This window comes from Fringilla coelebs, assembly GCF_963513975.1.
Source record: "Fringilla coelebs genome assembly, chromosome: 37".
NCBI lineage: Eukaryota > Metazoa > Chordata > Aves > Passeriformes > Fringillidae > Fringilla > Fringilla coelebs.
Window position 1 is genome coordinate 558,114 of NC_140063.1, and position 20,980 is coordinate 579,093.

General features: G+C 43.6%; 1 protein-coding gene across 1 annotated transcript in view; it reads left to right on the forward strand.

Moving 5' to 3' along the window:
* Position 1: 1 nt before the first annotated feature.
* The window catches only part of LOC311164797 (putative lipid scramblase CLPTM1), a gene marked incomplete at its 5' end in the record, with an annotated part of 29,054 nt that continues 8,075 nt past the window's right edge, over positions 2 to 20,980 (forward strand). The window contains 6 exons of the mRNA XM_084224405.1: positions 2 to 226; positions 5,061 to 5,154; positions 9,356 to 9,546; positions 13,039 to 13,134; positions 13,688 to 13,823; positions 16,923 to 17,090. Of these exons, the coding sequence (XP_084080531.1) occupies positions 2 to 226; positions 5,061 to 5,154; positions 9,356 to 9,546; positions 13,039 to 13,134; positions 13,688 to 13,823; positions 16,923 to 17,090 (910 nt within the window). The remainder of the gene's footprint in view (positions 227 to 5,060; positions 5,155 to 9,355; positions 9,547 to 13,038; positions 13,135 to 13,687; positions 13,824 to 16,922; positions 17,091 to 20,980) is intronic.

Consider the following 20,980-nt stretch of genomic DNA (forward strand, 5'->3'; position numbering starts at 1 on the left):
TAGCGGGGACTACTTCCCCATCCTGTACTTCAACGATTACTGGAACCTGCAGCGCGATTACTTCCCCATCAACGAGAGCGTGCGGCGCCTGCCCTTCCGTCTGTCCTTCTGTCCGCTGTCCCTGTGGCGCTGGCAGCTCTACGCGGCGCAGAGCTCGCGCAGCCCCTGGAACTTCCTGGGCGAGGAGCTCTACGAGCAGTCCGACGAGGAGCAGGACTCTGTCAAGGTCACACCTCCTTCTTCACTCATTTTCCTGATATTCCATCATTTTTCCCCATTTTTTCCTGATTTTCCCCCAATTTTCCCTAATTTTCCCAATTTTTCCCCAATTTTTTCCTGATTTTTCCCAATTTTCCCCCATTTTTTCCTGATTTTTCCCTAATTTCCCCTGATTTTCCCCCAATTTTCCCTGATTTTCCATGATTTTACCCCAATTTTCCCCAATTTTCCATGATTTTTCCTGATTTTCCCCAATTTTCCCTGATTTTCCCTGATTTCCACCGATTTTCCCCCATTTCCCCCAATTCTCCCTGAGTTTTCCCCAATTTTCCCTGAGTTTTCCCCAATTTTCCCTGAATTTCCCTGATTTTTCCCTGATTTTCCTTGATTTTTCCCCCATTTCTTCCTGATTTTCCCCCGTTTTTCCCTGATTTTCCCTGATTTTTTCCCAATTTTTCCTGATTTTTCTACAATTTTCCCTGATTTTTTCTCCATTTTCCCTGATTTTCCCTGATATTCTGTGAATTTTCCCCAATTTTCCCTGATTTTCCCACATTTTTCCTGATTTTTTCCCATTTTTCCCCGATTTTCCCTGATTTTTCTGCAATTTTCCCCATTTTCCATGAATTTCCCCCAATTTTCCCTAATTTTCCCAATTTTTCCCCCGATTTTCCATGATTTTCCCTGATTTTTCCCAATTTTTTCCTGATTTTTCCTCATTTTTCCCCAATTTTCCCTGATTTTTCCCCAATTTTCCCCATTTTTCCCTGATTTTCCCCAATTTCTCCTGATTTTTCTACAATTTCTCCTGATTTTTCTACAATTTTCCCCAATTTTTCCTGATTTTTCCCCCATTTTCCCCAAATTTCCCTGCTTTTCCCCAATTTTCCCTGATTTTTCTACAATTTTCCCCAATTTTCACTGATTTTTCCTGATTTTTCTACATTTTTCCCCATTTTTTCCTGATTTTTCTACAATTTTCCCCAATTTTCCCTAATTTTCCCAATTTTTCCCCAATTTTTCCTGATTTTTCTACATTTTCCCCAAATTTTCCTGATTTTTCTACAATTTTCCCCATTTTTCCCCAATTTTCCCCGATTTTCCCTGATTTTTCTGCAATTTTCCCCATTTTTTCCTGATTTTTCCCCAATTTTCCCCGATTTTCCCTGAATTTCCCCCAATTTTTCCTGATTTTTCCCCATTTTTTCCCAATTGTTCCCCAATTTTCCCTGAATTTTCCCTGGTTTCCCCTGATTTTCTCCTATTTTCCCTGATTTTCCCCCATTTTTCCCTGATTTTCCCCAATTTTTCCAGATTTTTCCTGATTTCTCCCCATTTTTCCTGATTTTCCATGATTTTTCCTCATTTTCCCCTGATTTTCCCTGCTTTTTCCCCAATTTTCCCCATTTTTTCCCATTTTTTCCCCAATTTTCCCTGAATTTCCCTGATTTTCCCTGATTTTTCCCCAATTTTCCCTGATTTCCACCGGTTTTCCCCATTTCCCCCAATTTTCCCTGATTTTTCTCCAATTTTCCCCGATTTTCCCTGATTTTTTCCCAATTTTCCCCATTTTTTCCTGATTTTTCTACAATTTTCCCCAAATTTTCCTGATTTTTCCTCCATTTTCCCTGATTTTCCCTGATATTCTGTGAATTTTCCCCAATTTTCCCAGATTTTTCCTGATTTTTCCTCATTTTCCCCTGATTTTCCCTGCTTTTTCCCCAATTTTCCCCATTTTTTCCCATTTTTTCCCCAATTTTCCCTGATTTTCCCTGATTTTTCCCTCATTTCCCCTGATTTTCCCCCAATTTTCCCCAAATTTTCCTGATTTTCCCCCAGTTTTCCTGATTTTTCTACAATTTTCCCCATTTTTTCCTGATTTTTCCCCATTTTTTCCTGATTTTTCCTGATTTTACCCCAATTTTCCCCAATTTTCCCTGATTTTTCCCCAGTTTTCCTGATTTTTCCCCAATTTTCCCCAATTTTCCCTGATTTTTCTACAATTTTTTCCCCAATTTTTCCTGATTTTTCTGCAATTTTCCCCATTTTTTCCTGATTTTTCTACAATTTTCCCCATTTTTCCCCAATTTTCCATGGTTTTCCCATTTTTTCCCCAATTTTCACTGATTTTCCCCAATTTTCCCTGATTTTTCCCCAATTTTCCCCAATTTTCCATGGTTTTCCCTGATTTTTCCCTGATTTTCCCCAATTTTCCCCAATTTTTCCCCAATTTTCCGAGATTTTCCCTGAATTTTCCCCATTTTTTCCTTGATTTTCCCTGATTTTTCCCCAATTTTCCCCAATTTTCCCCAATTTTTCCCAATTTTTCCCTGATTTTCCCTGCTTTTTCCCCAATTTTCCCATTTTTTCCCCAATTTTCCCCGATTTTTCCTGATTTTACCCCAATTTTCCCCGATTTTCCCTGAATTTTCCCCAATTTTCCCCGATTTTCCCTGAATTTTCCCCAATTTTCCCTGATTTTTCCCAATTTTTTCCTGATTTTCCCTGAATTTTCCCCAATTTTCCCTGATTTTTCCCCAATTTTCCCCATTTTTCCCTGATTTTCCCCAATTTCTCCTGATTTTTCTACAATTTCTCCTGATTTTTCTACAATTTTCCCCAATTTTTCCTGATTTTTCCCCATTTTCCCCAAATTTCCCTGCTTTTCCCCAATTTTCCCTGATTTTTCTACAATTTTCCCCAATTTTCGCTGATTTTTCCTGATTTTTCTACATTTTTCCCCATTTTTTCCTGATTTTTCTACAATTTTCCCCAATTTTCCCTAATTTTCCCAATTTTTCCCCAATTTTTCCTGATTTTTCTACATTTTCCCCCAAATTTTCCTGGTTTTTCTACAATTTTCCCCATTTTTCCCCAATTTTCCCCGATTTTCCCTGATTTTTCCCCAATTTTCCCCATTTTTTCCTGATTTTCCCCAATTTTCCTCAGTTTTTCCCCAATTTTCCCAGATTTTCCCTGATTTTTCCCCATTTTTTCCTGATTTTTCCCCAATTTTCCCTGATTTTCCCCAATTTTCCCCTGATTTTTCCCTATTTTTTCCTGATTTTTCCCCAATTTTCCCAGATTTTTCCTGATTTTTCCTCATTTTCCCCTGATTTTCCCTGCTTTTTCCCCAATTTTCCCCATTTTTCCCATTTTTTCCCCAATTTTCCCTGAATTTCCCTGATTTTCCCTGATTTTTCCCCAATTTTCCCTGATTTCCACCGGTTTTCCCCATTTCCCCCAATTTTCCCTGATTTTTCCCCAATTTTCCCCGATTTTCCCTGATTTTTTCCCAATTTTCCCCATTTTTTCCTGATTTTTCCCCATTTTTCCCCGATTTTCCCCAATTTTTCCTGATTTTTCCTCATTTTTCTCCAATTTTCCCTGATTTTCCCCCAACTTTCCTGGATTTTTCCCTGATTTCCCCCCAATTTCTCCTGATTTTTCTACAATTTTCTCCGATTTTCCATGATTTTTCCCCATTTTTTCCTGATTTTCCCCCGATTTTCCCCCAATTTTCCCTGATTTTTCCCCAATTTTCCCTGATTTTCCCCAATTTTTCCCTGATTCTTCCCTATTGTTTCCTGATTTTTCCCAGATTTTTCCTGATTTTTCCTCATTTTCCCCTGATTTTCCCTGCTTTTTCCCCAATTTTCCCCATTTTTTCCCATTTTTTCCCCAATTTTCCCTGAATTTCCCTGATTTTCCCTGATTTTTCCCCAATTTTCCCTGATTTTCCATCATTTTCCCCATTTCCCCCAATTTTCCCTGATTTTTCCCCAATTTTCCCCAAATTTTCCTGATTTTTCCTCATTTTTCTCCAATTTTCCCTGATTTTCCCCCAACTTTCCTGGATTTTTCCCTGATTTCCCCCCAATTTTTCCTGATTTTTCTACAATTTCTCCTGATTTTTCTACAATTTTCCCCATTTTTCCCCGATTTTCCCCATTTTTTCCTGATTTCCCCCCAATTTTCCTGATTTTTCTGCAATTTCCCCCATTTTTCCTGATTTTTCTACAATTTTCCCCATTTTTCCCCGATTTTTCCCCAATTTTCCCTGATTTTTCTGCAGTTTTCCCCAATTTTCCCTGGTTTTCCCATTTTTTCCTAATTTTTCCCCAATTTTCCCTGATTTCCCCCCAATTTTCCTGATTTTTCCCCAATTTTCCCTGATTTTTCCTGCTTTTTCCCCAATTTTCTCTGATTTTCCATGATTTTCCCCAATTTTCCATGATTTTTCCCCGATTTTCCCTGATTTTTCCCAATTTTCCCTGATTTTCCATGATTTTTCCCTATTTTTTTCTGATTTTCCTCTGATTTTCCATGATTTTCCATGATTTTTCCCCATTTCCCCCAATTTTTCCTGATTTTTCCCCAATTTTCCCCAATTTTTCCCTGCTTTTCCCCATTTTTTCCGTTTTTCCCATTTTTTCCCCATTTTTCCCCCATTTTTCCCCCATTTTTCCCCATTTTTCCCGTTTTTTCTGTTTTTTCCCATTTTCCCCCATTTTTTCCCCATTTTCCCCATTTTTTCCCATTTCCCCCCTATTTTTTCCCATTTATTTCCCTATTTTCCCCCTGTTTTCCCATTTTTCCCATTTTTTCCCATTTTTCCCTGTTTTTTCCCTTTTTTTCCCTATTTTTCTCCCATTTTTCCCTGCTTTTTCCCATTTTTCCCTGGTTTTTTTTCCCATTTTTAACCCGTTTTTTCCTTTTTTTCCCCTATTTTTTCCCATTTTTTCCCATTTTTCCCCCTATTTTTTCCCATTTTTCCCATTTTCCCCCATTTTTTTCTCCCAATTTTCCCATTTTTCCCGTTTTTTTCCCCATTTTTCCAGGTGGCTCTGCTGGAGACCAACCCGTACCTGCTGGCTCTGACCATCGTCGTCTCCATTGTCCACAGCATCTTCGAGTTCCTGGCCTTCAAAAACGGTGACAATGCCCAAAATCCCCAACTTTTCCCAAAATTCCCAACATTCCCAACTTTTCCTGGGAATTTCCCCCTGGAATCCCCACCCCCACAGACCCAGCCCGTTTGCCTCCCTTTTTTCCTGGGAATTCAGCCTAAAAATCCCTGGGAATTAATTCCAAAAATTCCAGGAATTCAGCCCCAAAATCCCTGGGAATTAATCCCAAAAATCCCTGGGAATTAATTCCAAAAATCCGGGAATTCAGCCTAAAAATCCCTGGGAATTCATCCCAAAAATCCCTGGGAATTCAGCCCAAAAATCCCTGGAATTCAGCCCAAAAATCCCTGAGATTTCAGCCCCAAAATCCTGGGAATTCATCCCAAAAATCCCGGGAATTCAGCCCCAAAAATCCCCGGGAATTCAGCCCAAAATCCTGGGAATTAATTCCAAAAATTCCAGGAATTCAGCCCCAAAAATCCCTGGAATTCAGCCCAAAAATCCCGGGAATTCAGCCCAAAAATCCCGGGAATTCAGCCCCAAATCCCCGGGAATTCAGCCCCCAAATCCTGGGAATTCAGCCCAAAAGTCCTTGGGAATTCAGTCTAAAAATCCTGGGAATTAATTCCAAAAATCCCTGGAATTCAGCCCAAAATCCCTGGGAATTCATCCTAAAAATCTCTGGGAATTCCAAAAATCCTTGGGAATTCATCCTAAAAATCCTGGGAATTCAGCCCCAAAATCCCTGGGAATTCATCCCAAAAATCCCAGGAATTCAGCCCAAAATTCTGGAGAACTCAGCCAAAAATCCCTGGGAATTCAGCCCAAAAACCCAGGAATTCACCTCCAAAATCCCAGAAATTCCCGGAATTCCCATTTTTTTCCCCAGACATCCAGTTCTGGAACAGCCGGCAGTCGCTGGAGGGGCTCTCTGCAATTCCCCAATCCCATTCCTGACCCTTTCCCTCCATCCCATGGGGATTTTTCCCCCAAATTCCCACCTGGAATTCCAGAAATTCCCAGAATTTCCAGAATTTTCCAGAATTCCCAGAATTTTCTAGAATTCCTCTTTTCTCCTGCAGACATCCAGTTCTGGAACAGCCAGCAGTGGCTGCAATTCCCCAATCCCATTCCTGACCCTTTCCCTCCATTCCCACTGGGAATTCTTCACTTTAAGGACCCCAAATCCCTCCATTCATGCCCAGAATTTTCCAGAAACTCCCAGAAATTCCCAGAATTCCCATTTTTTGCAGACATCCAGTTCTGGAACAGCCGGCAGTCGCTGGAGGGACCCTCCAGGATTCCCAAATCCCTTTTCCCATCATTTCCCTCCATTTCCACGGGGATTTTTCCCCAAATTCCCACCCAGAATTGCCAGAATTTTCCAGAATTCCCAGAATTTTCCAGAATTCCCATTTTTTGCAGACATCCAGTTCTGGAACAGCCGGCAGTTCCCTGGAGGGACCCTCCAGGATTCCCCAATCCCATTCCTGACTCTTTCCCTCCATTTCCACGGGGATTTCCCCCCAAATTCCCACCCAGAACTCCCAGAATTCCCCAGAATTTTCCGGAATTCCCAGAATTTTCCAGAATTCCCCTTTTCCCTGCAGACATCCAGTTCTGGCACAGCCGGCAGTGGCTGGAGGGACCCTCCAGGATTCCCAATCCCATTCCTGACCCTTTCCCTCCATCCCTAAGGGATTTTTTTCCCCCAAATTCCCACACAGAATTTTCCAGAATTCCCAGAAATTCCCAGAATTCCCATTTTCCCGCAGACATCCAGTTCTGGAACAGCCGGCAGTGGCTGGAGGGGCTCTCTGCAATTCCCAAATCCCTTTTCCCACCCTTTCCCTCCATCCCCACGGGATTTTTCCCCAAATTCCCGTCCAGAACTCCCAGAATTTCCCAGAATTTTCCAGAAATTCCCAGAATTTTCCAGAATTCCCATTTTTCCGCAGACATCCAGTTCTGGAACAGCCGGCAGTCCCTGGAGGGACCCTCCAGGATTCCCAAATCCCTTTTCCCACCATTTCCCTCCATTTCCACGGGGATTTCCCCCCCAAATTCCCACCCAGAACTCCCAGAATTTCCCAGAATTTCCCAGAATTTTCCAGAAATTCCCAGAAATTTCCAGAATTCCCCTTTTTCCGCAGACATCCAGTTCTGGAACAGCCGGCAGTCGCTGGAGGGGCTCTCAGCAATTCCCAAATCCCTTTTCCGACCATTTCCCTCCATTCCCACGGGGAATTCTTCACTTTAAGGACCCCAAATCCCTTCATTCCCACCCAGAATTCCCAGAATTTTCCAGAAATTCCCAGAATTCCCAGAAATTTCCGGAATTCCCACTTTTTTCCCCTGCAGACATCCAGTTCTGGAACAGCCGGCAGTGGCTGCAATCCCCCAATCCCATTCCTGACCCTTTCCCTCCATTTCCACGGGGATTTCCCCCCCAAATTCCTGTCCAGAACTCCCAGAATTTCCCAGAATTTTCCAGAAATTCCCAGAATTTTCCAGAATTCCCACTTTTTTCCCTGCAGACATCCAGTTCTGGAACAGCTGGCAGTCGCTGGAGGGGCTCTCTGCAATTCCCAAATCCCTTTTCCCACCATTTCCCTCCATTCCCACGGGGATTTCCCCCCCAAATTCCCGTCCAGAACTCCCAGAATTTCCCAGAATTTTCCAGAATTTTCCAGAAATTCCCAGAATTTTCCAGAATTCCCCCCTTTTTCCGCAGACATCCAGTTCTGGAACAGCCGGCAGTCGCTGGAGGAATCTTCCAGGATTCCCCAATCCCATTCCTGACCCTTTCCCTCCATCCCCATGGGGATTTCTCCTCCATTGCCATCCAGAACTCCCAGAATTTCCCAGAATTTTCCAGAAATTCCCAGAATTTTCCAGAATTCCCACTTTTCCCTGCAGACATCCAGTTCTGGAACAGCCGGCAGTCGCTGGAGGGGCTCTCAGCAATTCCCAAATCCCTTTTCCCACCATTTCTGTCCATTCCCACTGGGAATTCTTCACTTTAAGGACCCCAAATCCCTTCATTCCCGCCCAGAATTCCCAGAATATCCCAGAATTTTCCAGAATTCCCATTTTTTGCAGACATTCAGTTCTGGAACAGCCGGCAGTCGCTGGAGGGACCCTCCAGGATTCCCCAATCCCATTCCTGACCCTTTCCCTCCATTCCCACTGGGAATTCTTCACTTTAAGGACCCCAAATCCCTCCATTCATGCCCAGAATTTTCCAGAATTCCCAGAATTTTCCAGAATTCCCCCTTTTCCCTGCAGACATCCAGTTCTGGAACAGCCGGCAGTCGCTGGAGGGGCTCTCTGGAATTCCCCAATCCCATTCCTGACCCTTTCCCTCCATCCCTAAGGGGATTTTTCCCCCAAATTCCCACCCGGTCTTCCCAGAAATTCCCAGAATTCCCAGAAATTCCCAGAATTTTCCAGAATTCCCATTTTTCCCCAGACATCCAGTTCTGGAACAGCCGGCAGTCGCTGCAGGGACCCTCCAGGATTCCCAAATCCCTTTTCCCATCATTTCCCTCCATTTCCACGGGGATTTTTCCCCCAAATTCCCACCCAGAACTCCCAGAATTTTCCAGAATTTTCCAGAATTCCCAGAATTTTCCAGAATTCCCATTTTTTGCAGACATCCAGTTCTGGAACAGCCGGCAGTCCCTGGAGGGACCCTCCAGGATTCCCCAATCCCATTCCTGACCCTTTCCCTCCATTCCCACGGGGATTTTTCCCCCAAATTCCCGTCCAGAACTCCCAGAATTTCCCAGAATTTTCCAGAATTTTCCAGAATTTCCCAGAAATTCCCAGAATGTTCCAGAATTCCCATTTTTCCGCAGACATCCAGTTCTGGAACAGCCGGCAGTCCCTGGAGGGGCTCTCTGCAATCCCCCAATCCCATTCCTGACCCTTTCCCTCCATCCCCACGGGGATTTTTCCCCCAAATTCCCACCTGGAATTCCCAGAAATTCTCAGAATTTCCCAGAATTTTCCAGAAATTCCCAGAATTTTCCAGAAATTCCCACTCTTTCCCAGACATCCAGTTCTGGAACAGCCGGCAGTGGCTGCAATTCCCAAATCCATTTTCCCACCATTTCCCTCCATCCCCACTGGGAATTCTTCACTTTAAGGACCCCAAATCCCTTCATTCCCACCCGGAATTCCCAGAATTTCCCAGAATGTTCCAGAATTCCCATTTTTTGCAGACATCCAGTTCTGGAACAGCCGGCAGTCGCTGGAGGGGCTCTCGGTGCGCTCGGTGTTCTTCGGGGTGTTCCAGTCGCTGGTGGTGCTGCTCTACATCCTGGACAACGAGACCAACGTGGTGGTGCAGCTCAGCGTGCTGGTGGGGCTGCTCATCGACCTCTGGAAGATCACCAAGGTCATGGACGTCAGGGTCAGTCCGGGAAAAACGGGAAAAAATGGGAAAAAACGGGAAAAAACGGTGAAAAAATGGTGAAAAACGGCCAAAAAATGGCCAAAAACGGCCAAAAAACGGTGAAAAACTGGGTAAACAGCAGCTCAGCGTGCTGGTGGGGCTGCTCATCGACCTCTGGAAGATCACCAAGGTCATGGACGTCAGGGTCAGTCCGGGAAAAACGGGAAAAATGGGAAAAAACGGGAAAAAAAATGGGGAAAAACGCCGAAAAAAACGGGAAAAACGGCCCAAAAACGGCCAAAAAATGGGAAAAAAGGGAAAAAACGGGAGGAAAAAGGAGCTCAGGGTGGTCCTGGGGCTGCTCATCGACCTCTGGAAGATCACCAAGGTCATGGACGTCAGGGTCAGTCCAGGGGGAAATGGGAAAAATGGGAAAAACGGGAAAAAAACGGGAAAAAAATGGGAAAAACGACAAAAAAACTGCGTAAAACGGCCAAAAAATGGGGGAAAACGGGGAAAAACCAGCTCAGGGTGCTGGTGGGGCTGCTCATCGACCTCTGGAAGATCACCAAGGTCATGGACGTCAGGGTCAGTCCGGGAAAAACGGGAAAAACGGGAAAAATCGGAAAAAACGGGGAAAAAATGGGAAAAATGGCAAAAAACCGGGAAAAAAACAGGGTAAAAATGGGAAAAAAGGGAAAAAACGGGGGGAAAAAGGAGCTCAGCGTCCTCCTGGGGCTGCTCATCGACCTCTGGAAGATCACCAAGGTCATGGACGTCAGGGTCAGTCCGGGGAAATGGGAAAAATGGGAAAAAACGGGAAAAAAAATGGGAAAAACGGCGAAAAAACGGGAAAAAACTGCAAAAAACGGCCGAAAAATGGGAAAAAACGGGGGGAAAAGGAGCTCAAGGTGGTTCTGGGGCTGCTCATCGACCTCTGGAAGATCACCAAGGTCATGGACGTCAGGGTCAGTCCGGGAAAAACGGGAAAAATGGGAAAAATGGGAAAAAACGGGAAAAACGGTGAAAAAACGGCGAAAAACGGCCGAAAAATGGGAAAAATGGAAAAAACGGGGGGAAAAACCAGCTCAGGGTGGTCCTGGGGCTGCTCATCGACCTCTGGAAGATCACCAAGGTCATGGACGTCAGGGTCAGTCCGGGAAAAACGGGAAAAAATGGGAAAAAACGGGAAAAAACGGGAAAAAACGGTGAAAAAACGGCAAAAAAACGGGAAAAAACGGCTGAAAAATGGTGAAAAACTGGGTAAACAGCAGCTCAGGGTGCTGGTGGGGCTGCTCATCGACCTCTGGAAGATCACCAAGGTCATGGACGTCAGGGTCAGTCCGGGAAAAACGGGAAAAATGGGAAAAACGGGAAAAAACGGGAAAAAAATGGGAAAAACGGCAAAATACGGCTGAAAAACGGCCAAAAAACAGTGAAAAACTGGGTAAAAGGAGGTCAGGGTGGTCCTGGGGCTGCTCATCGACCTCTGGAAGATCACCAAGGTCATGGACGTCAGGGTCAGTCCGGGAAAAACGGGAAAAATGGGAAAAAACGGGAAAAAACGGGAAAAAAATGGGAAAAACGGTGAAAAAATGGTGAAAAACGGTGAAAAAACGGCAAAAAACGGCCAAAAAACAGTGAGAAACTGGGTCAAAACCAGCTCAGGGTGCTGGTGGGGCTGCTCATCGACCTCTGGAAGATCACCAAGGTCATGGACGTCAGGGTCAGTCCGGGAAAAACGGGAAAAATGGGAAAAAATGGGAAAAAACGGGAAAAACGGGGAAAAAACGGTGAAAAAACGGCGAAAAACGGCCGAAAAATGGGAAAAATGGAAAAAACGGGGGGAAAAACCAGCTCAGCGTGGTCCTGGGGCTGCTCATCGACCTCTGGAAGATCACCAAGGTCATGGACGTCAGGGTCAGTCCAGGAAAAACGGGAAAAACGGGAAAAAACGGGAAAAAACGGGAAAAACGGCGAAAAAAACGGCGAAAAAACGGGAAAAAACTGCGAAAAAATGGGAAAAAAGGGCACAAAGATGGGTCAAAACCAGCTCAGGGTGCTGGTGGGGCTGCTCATCGACCTCTGGAAGATCACCAAGGTCATGGACGTCAGGGTCAGTCCGGGAAAAACGGGAAAAATGGGAAAATTGGGAAAAAACGGGAAAAAAATGGGAAAAACGGCCAAAAAATGGTGAAAAAACGGGGGGAAATGGTGAAAAATTGGGGATTTTCCCGTTTTTCTGAGGGGTTTAATTGGGATTTTCCTGGAGAGGTTTGTTTGGGATTTTCCCTTTTCCAGAGGGATTTATTTGGGATTTTCCAAGGAAATAATTTGGGATTTATTTGGGATTTTTTGGGATTTTCATGAGGGTTAATTTGGGATTTATTTGGGATTTCCCAAGGGATTAATTTGGGATTTATATGGGATTTCCTGAGGGGTTATTTGGGATTAATTTGGGATTTATTTGGGATTTCCTGAGGGATTTATTTGGGATTTATTTGGGATTTCCTGAGGGATTAATTTGGGATTTACTTGGAATTTCCTGAGGGATTTATTTGGGATTTTCCTGCAGGGTTATTTTGTGATTTATTTGGGATTTTCCAAGGGATTAATTTGGGATTTATTTGGGATTTCCTGAGGGATTATTTGGGATTAATTTGGGATTTATTTGGGTTTTCCTGAGGGATTTATTTGGGATTTTTCCCCTTTTCCTGTGGGGTTATTTTGGGATTTATTTGGGATTTCCCAAGGGGTTAATTTGGGATTAATTTGGGATTAATTTGGGATTAATTTGGAATTAATTTGGGATTTATTTGGGATTTTCCCGAGGGATTTATTTGGGATTTCCTGAGGAATTTATTTGGGATTTATTTGGGATTTCCCTGAGGGATTTGTTTGGGATTTCCCAAGGGATTTATTTGGGATTTTCCCACTTTTCTGAGGATTTATTTGTGATTTATTTGGGATTCCCTGAGGATTAATTTTGGATTTATTTGGGATTTATTTGGGATTTCCTGAGGTATTTATTTGGGATTTCCTGCAGGATTAATTTGGGATTTATTTGGGATTTCCTGAGGGATTTATTTGGGATTTTCCTGAGGATTAATTTGGGATTTCCCAAGGGATTTATTTGGGATTTCCTGAAGGATTTATTCGGAATTTTCCCACTTTTCTGAGGATTAATTTGGGATTTCCTGAGGGATTTCCCAAGGGATTTATTTGGGATTTTCCCATTTTCCTGCAGGTTATTTTGGGATTTATTTGGGATTTTCCTGAGAGATTAATTTGGGATTTCCTGAGGGATTTCCCAAGGGATTTATTTGGAATTTTCCCACTTTTCTGAGGATTTATTTGGGATTTATTTAGAATTTCCCAAGGGATTTATTTGGGATTTTCCCACTTTTCTGAGGATTTATTTGTGATTTATTTGGGATTTTCCCAAGGGATTTATTTGGCATTTTCCCACTTTTCTGAGGATTAATTTTGTATTTTGGTGTTTTTTGGCAGCTGGACCGGGAGCGGCGCCTGGCCGGGCTCCTGCCCCGGCCGCGCTTCACCGACAAATCCACCTACGTGGAGAGCTCCACCAAGGTCTACGACGATGTGAGTGGGGATTCCGGGAATTCTGGGAATTTGGGAATGTGGGATGGGAATTTGGGAATGTGGGAACCCCCAGGATGGAACCCCGGGATGGGAATTTGGGATCCACCTACGTGGAGAGCTCCACCAAGGTCTACGACGATGTGAGTGGGGAAAATTCCGGGAATTTGGGAATTCTGGGAATGAATCTGGGAATTTGGGAATGTGGGAACCCCCGGGATGGAACCCCGGGATGGGAATTTGGGAATGTGGGAATGTGGGATCCACCTACGTGGAGAGCTCCACCAAGGTCTACGACGATGTGAGTGGGGATTCGGGAATTTGGGAATTTGGGATGGGAATTGCTGAGGGGATTTTGGGGTGCTGAGGGTATTTTGGGGTTCCTGAGGGGGTGATTTTGGGTTCCTGAGTGTGATTTTTGGGGTCTCAGATGGCGTTCCGGTACCACAGTGACCCCAAACCCCCCGTGCTGAGGATGATTTTCGGGTCCTGAGGGTATTTTGGGGTTCCTGAGGGGGTGATTTCGGGTTCCTGAGTGTGATTTTTGGGGTCACAGATGGCGTTCCGGTACCTGTCGTGGATCCTGTTCCCGCTGCTGGGCTGCTACGCCGTGTACAGCCTGCTGTACCTGGAGCACAAGGGCTGGTACTCGTGGGTGCTCAGCATGCTCTACGGCTTCCTGCTCACCTTTGGTGAGTCCTGCCTGCCCCAAACTGCCCTGGGATTGTCCCCAGATATCCTCAAAATGGCCTCAAAACGTTCCTCAAAATATTCCTGAATTATCCTCAAAATATTCCTGAAATATTCCTGAAATACCCCTGAAATATTCCTGAAATATCCCTGGGATTGTCCCCAGATATCCTCAAAATGGCCTCAAAATATTCCTGAAATATCCCTGGGATTGTCCCCAGATATCCTCAAAATAGCCTCAAAATATTCCTGAATTATCCTCAAAATATTCCTGAAATATTCCCAAAATATCCCTGGGATTGTCCCCAAATATCCTCAAAATGGCCTCAAAATATTCCTGAAATATCCCTGGGATTGTCCCCAGATATCCTCAAAATGGCCTCAAAATATTCCTGAAATATTCCTGAAATATCCCTGGGATTGTCCCCAAATATCCTCAAAATGTCCTCCAAATATTCCTGAAATATCCCTGGGATTGTTCCCAAATATCCTCAAAATAGCCTCAAAATATTCCTGAAATATTCCTGAAATATCCCTGGGATTGTCCCCAAATATCCTCAAAATAGCCTCAAAACATTCCTGAAATATCCTCAAAATATTCCTGGGATTGTCCCCAAATATCCTCAAAACGTCCTCAAAATATTCCTGAAACATTCCTGAAATATCCCTGGGATTGTCCCCAAATATCCTCAAAATGTCCTCAAAATATTCCTAAAATATTCCGGAAATATCCTCAAAATATTTCTGAAATGTTCCTGAAATATCCCTGGGAATGTCCCTGACCGCTCCCAAAACAGCCCTGGGATTGTCCCCAATATCCTCAAAATATTCCTGAAATATCCCTGGGAATGTCCCTGGAATGTCCCTGGGATGTCCCTGACAACTCCAAAACAGCCCTGGGATAGTCCCCAAATATCCTCAAAATATTCCTGAAATATTCCTGAAATATCCCTGGGATTGTCCCCAAATATCCTCAAAATAGCCTCAAAACATTCCTGAAATATCCTCAAAATTCCTGAAATATCCTCAAAATATTCCTGAAATATCCTCAAAAATTCCTGAATATCCTCAAAATATTCCTGAAATATTCCTGAAATATCCCTGGGATTGTCCCCAAATATCCTCAAAACGTCCTCAAAATATTCCTGAAATATTCCTGAAATATCCTCAAAATATTCCTGAAATATTCCTGAAATATCCTCAAAATATTCCTGAAATATTCCTGAAATATCCCTGGGATTGTCCCCAAATATCCTCAAAATGGCCTCAAAACATTCCTGAAATATCCCTGAAATATCCTCGAAATATTCCTGAAATGTTCCTGAAATATCCCTGGGAATGTTCCTGACTGCTCCCAAAACTGCCCTGGGATTGTCCTCAGATATCCTCAAAGTGTCCTCAAAACATTCCTGAAATATCCCTGGGATTGTCCCCAAATATCCTCAAAATGTCCTGAAAATATTCCTGAAATATTCCTGAAATATCCCTGGGATTGTCCCTAAATATCCTCAAAATGGCCTCCAAATATTCCTGAAATATTCCTGAAATATCCCTGGGATTGTCCCTAAGTATCCTCAAAATGTCCTCAAAATATTCCTGAAATATCCTCAAAATATTCCTGAAATATTCCTGAAATATCCCTGGGATTGTCCCTGACAGCTCCCAAAATATCCTCGAAATATCCTCAAAATATCCTGGGAATGTCCCTGGAAATGCCCCTGAAATATTCCTGAAATATTCCTAGTAATGTTCCTGGAAATGTCCTAAAAATATCTCCTAAAAATGTTCCTAAATCCCCAAAAAACGTTCCTAAATCCCCAAAACCATCCCCAAATCCATTTTTTTCCAGGATTCATCACCACCATGAGCTCCCAGCCTCGGTTCCTCAACACCTTCAACCCCAAAATTCCCAAAACCGCTCCTAAACCCCCAAAAAGGTTCCTAAATCCCCCAAAAAGGTTCCTAAATCCTCCAAAAATGTTCCTAAATCCCCTAAAAATGTTCCTAAATCCCCAAAACCATCCCCAAATCCCAGGATCCAGCACCACAATGAGCTCACGTTCCTGGTCCTTCAACCCGAAAATTCCCGAAATCGCTCCTAAACCCCCAAAATGCTCCCAAATCCCCCAAAAAGGTTCCTAAATCCCCTAAAAAGGTTCCCAAATCCCCTGTGCCCGCAGGGTTCATCACGATGACGCCGCAGCTGTTCATCAATTCCAAGCTGCAGTCGGTGGCTCACCTGCCCTGGCGCATGCTCACCTACAAGGCGCTCAACACCTTCACCCCCAAACCCCCAAAAACGCTCCTAAACCCCCCTAAAAAGTTCCTAAATCCCCTAAAATGTTCCTAAATCCCCCAAAACCTTCCCCAAATCTCAGTTTTTTCCAGGATCCAGCACCACCATGAGCTCCTGTCCATGGTGCCTCAACACCTTCAAACCGAAAATTCCCGAAACTGCTCCCAAGTCCCCCAAAAGGTTCCCAAATCCCCCTAAATTGTTCCTAAATCCCCTAAAAGGTTCCTAAATCCCCTAAAAATGCTCCTAAATCTCCTAAAACTTCCTCAAATCCCAATTTTTCCCCAGGATCCAGCGCCACCATGAGCTCCTGTCCATGGTGCCTCAACACCTTCAACCCCAAAATCCCCGGAATCGATCCCAAACCCCCAAATCACCTCCAAAGCCCCCTAAAATGTTCCTAAATCTCCTAGAAAGGTTCCTAAATCCCCCAAAAATGTTCCTAAATCCCCCATACGTCATCCCCAAATCAATTTTTTTCCAGGATCCATCACCATGATGAGCTCCCGTTCGTGGTCCTTCAACGCGAAAATTCCTGAAATCGCTCCTAAACCCCCAAAAAGGTTCCCAAATCCCCCAAAAATGTTCCTAAATCCCCTAAAAAGGTTCCTAAACCCCCTAAACCATCCCCAAATCTCAGTTTTTCCCCAGGATTCATGACCATGATGACCTCCTGTCCATGGTTCCTCAACACCTTCAACCCGAAAATTCCCGAAATCGCTCCTAAACCCCCAAAAAGGTTCCTAAACCCCCCAAAAAGGTTCCCAAACCCCCAAAAATGTTCCTAAATCCCCTCTCCCCGCAGGGTTCATCACGATGACGCCGCAGCTGTTCATCAATTACAAGCTGCAGTCGGTGGCGCACCTGCCCTGGCGCATGCTCACCTACAAGGCGCTCAACACCTTCATCGACGACCTGTTCGCCTTCGTCATCAAGATGCCCATGATGTACAGGATAGGCTGCCTGAGGGATGGTGAGGAGGGATTTTGGGAATTCTCTGGGAATTCTGGGAATTTTTGGGAATTTTTTGGGGATTTTTTGGGGAATTTTTGGGTGATTTTTGAGGGTTTTTTGGGAATTTTTGGGGATTTTTTTGGAATTTTTAGGGATGTTTTGGGAATTTTGGGGGTTCTAGATGTTCATGATGTACAGAAGAGGCTGCCTGAGGGATGGTAAGGGGGGAATTTTGGGGGAATTTGGGAAAATTTGGGAATTTTGGGAATTTTTTGGGATTTTTTGGGTGATTTTTGGGGGTTTTGGGGGATTTTTTGGGATTTTTTGAGATTTTTTTGGGATTTTTTGGGAATTTTGGAGGTTCCAGATGCCCATGATGTACAGGATAGGCTGCCTGAGGGATGGTGAGAGGGATTTTGGGAATTCTCTGGGAATTCTGGGAATTTTTGGGAATTTTTTGGAATTTTTGGGGGAATTTTTGGGTGATTTTTGGGGATTTTTTGGGATTTTTTAGAGATTTTTGGGGGATTTTTTGGAATTTTGGGGGTTCCAGATGCCCATGATGTACAGGATAGGCTGCCTGAGGGATGGTGAGAGGGGATTTTGGGAATTCTTAGGGATTTTGGGAATTTTTTGGGAATTTTTGGGGAATTTTTGGGTGATTTTGGGGGGTTTTGGGGCATTTTTTGGAGATTTTTGGGGGATTTTTTGGGGTTCCAGGGACAATTAGGGGGGTTCCAGATGCCCATGATGTACAGGAGAGGCTGCCTGAGGGATGGTGAGGAGGAATTTTGGGAATTTGGGAATTTTGGGAATTTTTTGGGAATTTTGGGAATTTTTTGGGAATTTTTGGGGAATTTTTGGGTGATTTTTGGGGGTTTTTTTGGGAATTTTGGGGATTTTTTGGGAATTTTGGAGGTTCCAGATGCCCATGATGTACAGGATAGGCTGCCTGAGGGATGGTGAGGAGGGGATTTTGGGAATTCTTTGGGAATTCTGGGAATTTTTGGGAATTTTTTGGGATTTTTTGGGGAATTTTTGGGTGATTTTTGAGGGTTTTTTGGGAATTTTTGGGGATTTTTTTGGAATTTTTAGGGATGTTTTGGGAATTTTGGGGGTTCTAGATGTTCATGATGTACAGAAGAGGCTGCCTGAGGGATGGTAAGGGGGGAATTTTGGGGGAATTTGGGAAAATTTGGGAATTTTGGGAATTTTTTGGGATTTTTTGGGTGATTTTTGGGGGTTTTGGGGGATTTTTTGGGATTTTTTGAGATTTTTTGGGATTTTTTGGGAATTTTGGGGGTTCCAGACGTTCATGATGTACAGGATAGGCTGCCTGAGGGATGGTGAGAGGGATTTTGGGGGAATTTGGGGAAATTTGGGAATTTTGGGAATTTTTGGGAATTTTTGGGGATTTTTTGGGGAATTTTTGGGTGATTTTGGGGGGTTTTTTGGGAATTTTTGGGGATTTTTTTGGAATTTTTAGGGATGTTTTTGGAATTTTGGGGGTTCTAGATGTTCATGATGTACAGAAGAGGCTGCCTGAGGGATGGTAAGGGGGGAATTTTGGGGGAATTTGGGAAAATTTGGGAATTTTGGGAATTTTTTGGGATTTTTTGGGTGATTTTTGGGGGTTTTGGGGGATTTTTTGGGATTTTTTGAGATTTTTTTGGGATTTTTTGGGAATTTTGGAGGTTCCAGATGCCCATGATGTACAGGATAGGCTGCCTGAGGGATGGTGAGAGGGATTTTGGGAATTCTCTGGGAATTCTGGGAATTTTTGGGAATTTTTTGGAATTTTTGGGGGAATTTTTGGGTGATTTTTGGGGATTTTTTGGGATTTTTTAGAGATTTTTGGGGGATTTTTTGGGAATTTTGGGGGTTCCAGATGCCCATGATGTACAGGATAGGCTGCCTGAGGGATGGTGAGGGGGGAATTTTGGGGGAATTTGGGGAAATTTGGGAATTTTTTTGGAATTTTGGGGAATTTTTTTGGAATTTTTTTTGAATTTTTGGGGATTTTTTGGGAATTTTTGGGGATTTTTTGGGTGATTCTGGGGGGTTTTTTTGGGAATTTTGGGGGTTCCAGACGTTCATGATAGGCTGCCTGAGGGATGGTGAGAGGGGATTCTGGGGAATTTTGGGAAAATTTGGGAATTTTGGGGAATTTTTTGGGAATTTTTGGGTGATTTTTGGGGGGTTTTGGGGGATTTTGGGGGGATTTTTGGGGATTTTTTGGAGATTTTTGGGGGATTTTTTGGGAATTTTGGAGGTTCCAGATGCCCATGATGTACAGGATAGGCTGCCTGAGGGATGGTGAGAGGGAATTTTGGGAATTTGGGGAATTTTGGGAATTTTTGGGGAATTTTTGGGTGATTTTTGGGGGTTTTTGGGGATTTTTTGGGGTTTTTTGGTGATTTTTTGGGATTTTTTTGGAGATTTTTTGGGGATTTTGGGGGTTCCAGATGCCCATGATGTACAGGATAGGCTGCCTGAGGGATGGTGAGGAGGGATTTTGGGGGAATTTGGGGAAATTTGGGAATTTTGGGAATTTTTTGGGAATTTTTTGGGAATTTTTGGGGATTTTTTGGGATTTTTTGAGAGGTTTTTGGGATTCCAGGGACAATTTTGGGGGTTCTAGACGCCCATGATGTACAGGAGAGGCTGCCTGAGGGATGGTGAGGAGGAATTTTGGGAATTTGGGAATTTTGGGAATTTTTGGGGAATTTTGGGGGATTTTTTGGGTGATTTTGGGGGATTTTTGGGGGATTTTTGGAGATTTTTTGGAGATTTTTTGGGGATTTTTTTGGGAATTTTGGAGGTTCCAGATGCCCATGATGTACAGGATAGGCTGCCTGAGGGATGCTGAGGAGGGATTTTGGGAATTCTTAGGGATTTTAGGAATTTTTGGGGATTTTTTGGGGAATTTTTGGGGATTTTTTGGGTGATTTTGGGGGTTTTTTTGGGGATTTTGGGGGTTCCAGATGTTCATGATGTACAGGATAGGCTGCCTGAGGGATGGTGAGAGGGAATTTGGGGAATTCTTTGGGAATTTTGGGAATTTTTGGGGAATTTTTGGGGAATTTTTGGGTGATTTTTGGGGATTTTGGGGGGATTTTGGGGGATTTTTTGGGGAATTTTTGGGGATTTTTTGGGTGATTTTGGGGTTTTTTTGGGAATTTTGGGGGTTCCAGACGTCCATGATGTACAGGATAGGCTGCCTGAGGGATGGTAAGGAGGTGTTTTGGGAATTTGGGGAATTTTTGGAAATTTTGGGATATTTTGGGAATTTTAGGGGGATTTATATTCCCAAACAACCCAAAATAAATCCCAAATTTCCCCATTTTTTCCCCAATTTTCCCCCCAAATTTCCCCATTTCCCCATTTTTCCCCGAATTTCCCCATTTTCCCCCCAAATTTCCCCAAATTTCTCCATTTTCCCCCCAAATTTTCCCCATTTTTCCCCAAGTTTCCCCATTTTTTCCCCAAATTACCCCATTTTTCTCCATTTTCCCCGAATTTCCCCATTTTCCCCCCATATTTCCCCAAATCTCTCCATTTTCCCCCAAATGTCCCATTTTTTCCTCAAATTTCCCAATTTTTCCCCCAAATGTCCCCGTTATTTCCCCAAATCTCCCAAATTTCCCCATTTTTTCCCGAAATTTCCCCAAAATAACCCCGAATAAATCCCAAATTTCCCAAATCCCCCCGAATTTCCCATTTCCCCCCATTTTCCCCCCAAATTTCCCCATTTCCCCCCCAAATTTCCCCATTTTCCCCATTTTTCCCCGAATTTCCCAATTTTTTCCCCAAATTTCCCCCAAATTTCCCCAAATTTCTCCATTTCCCCCCCATATTTCTCCATTTTCCCCCCGAATTTCCCCATTTCCCCCCCAAATTTCCCCATTT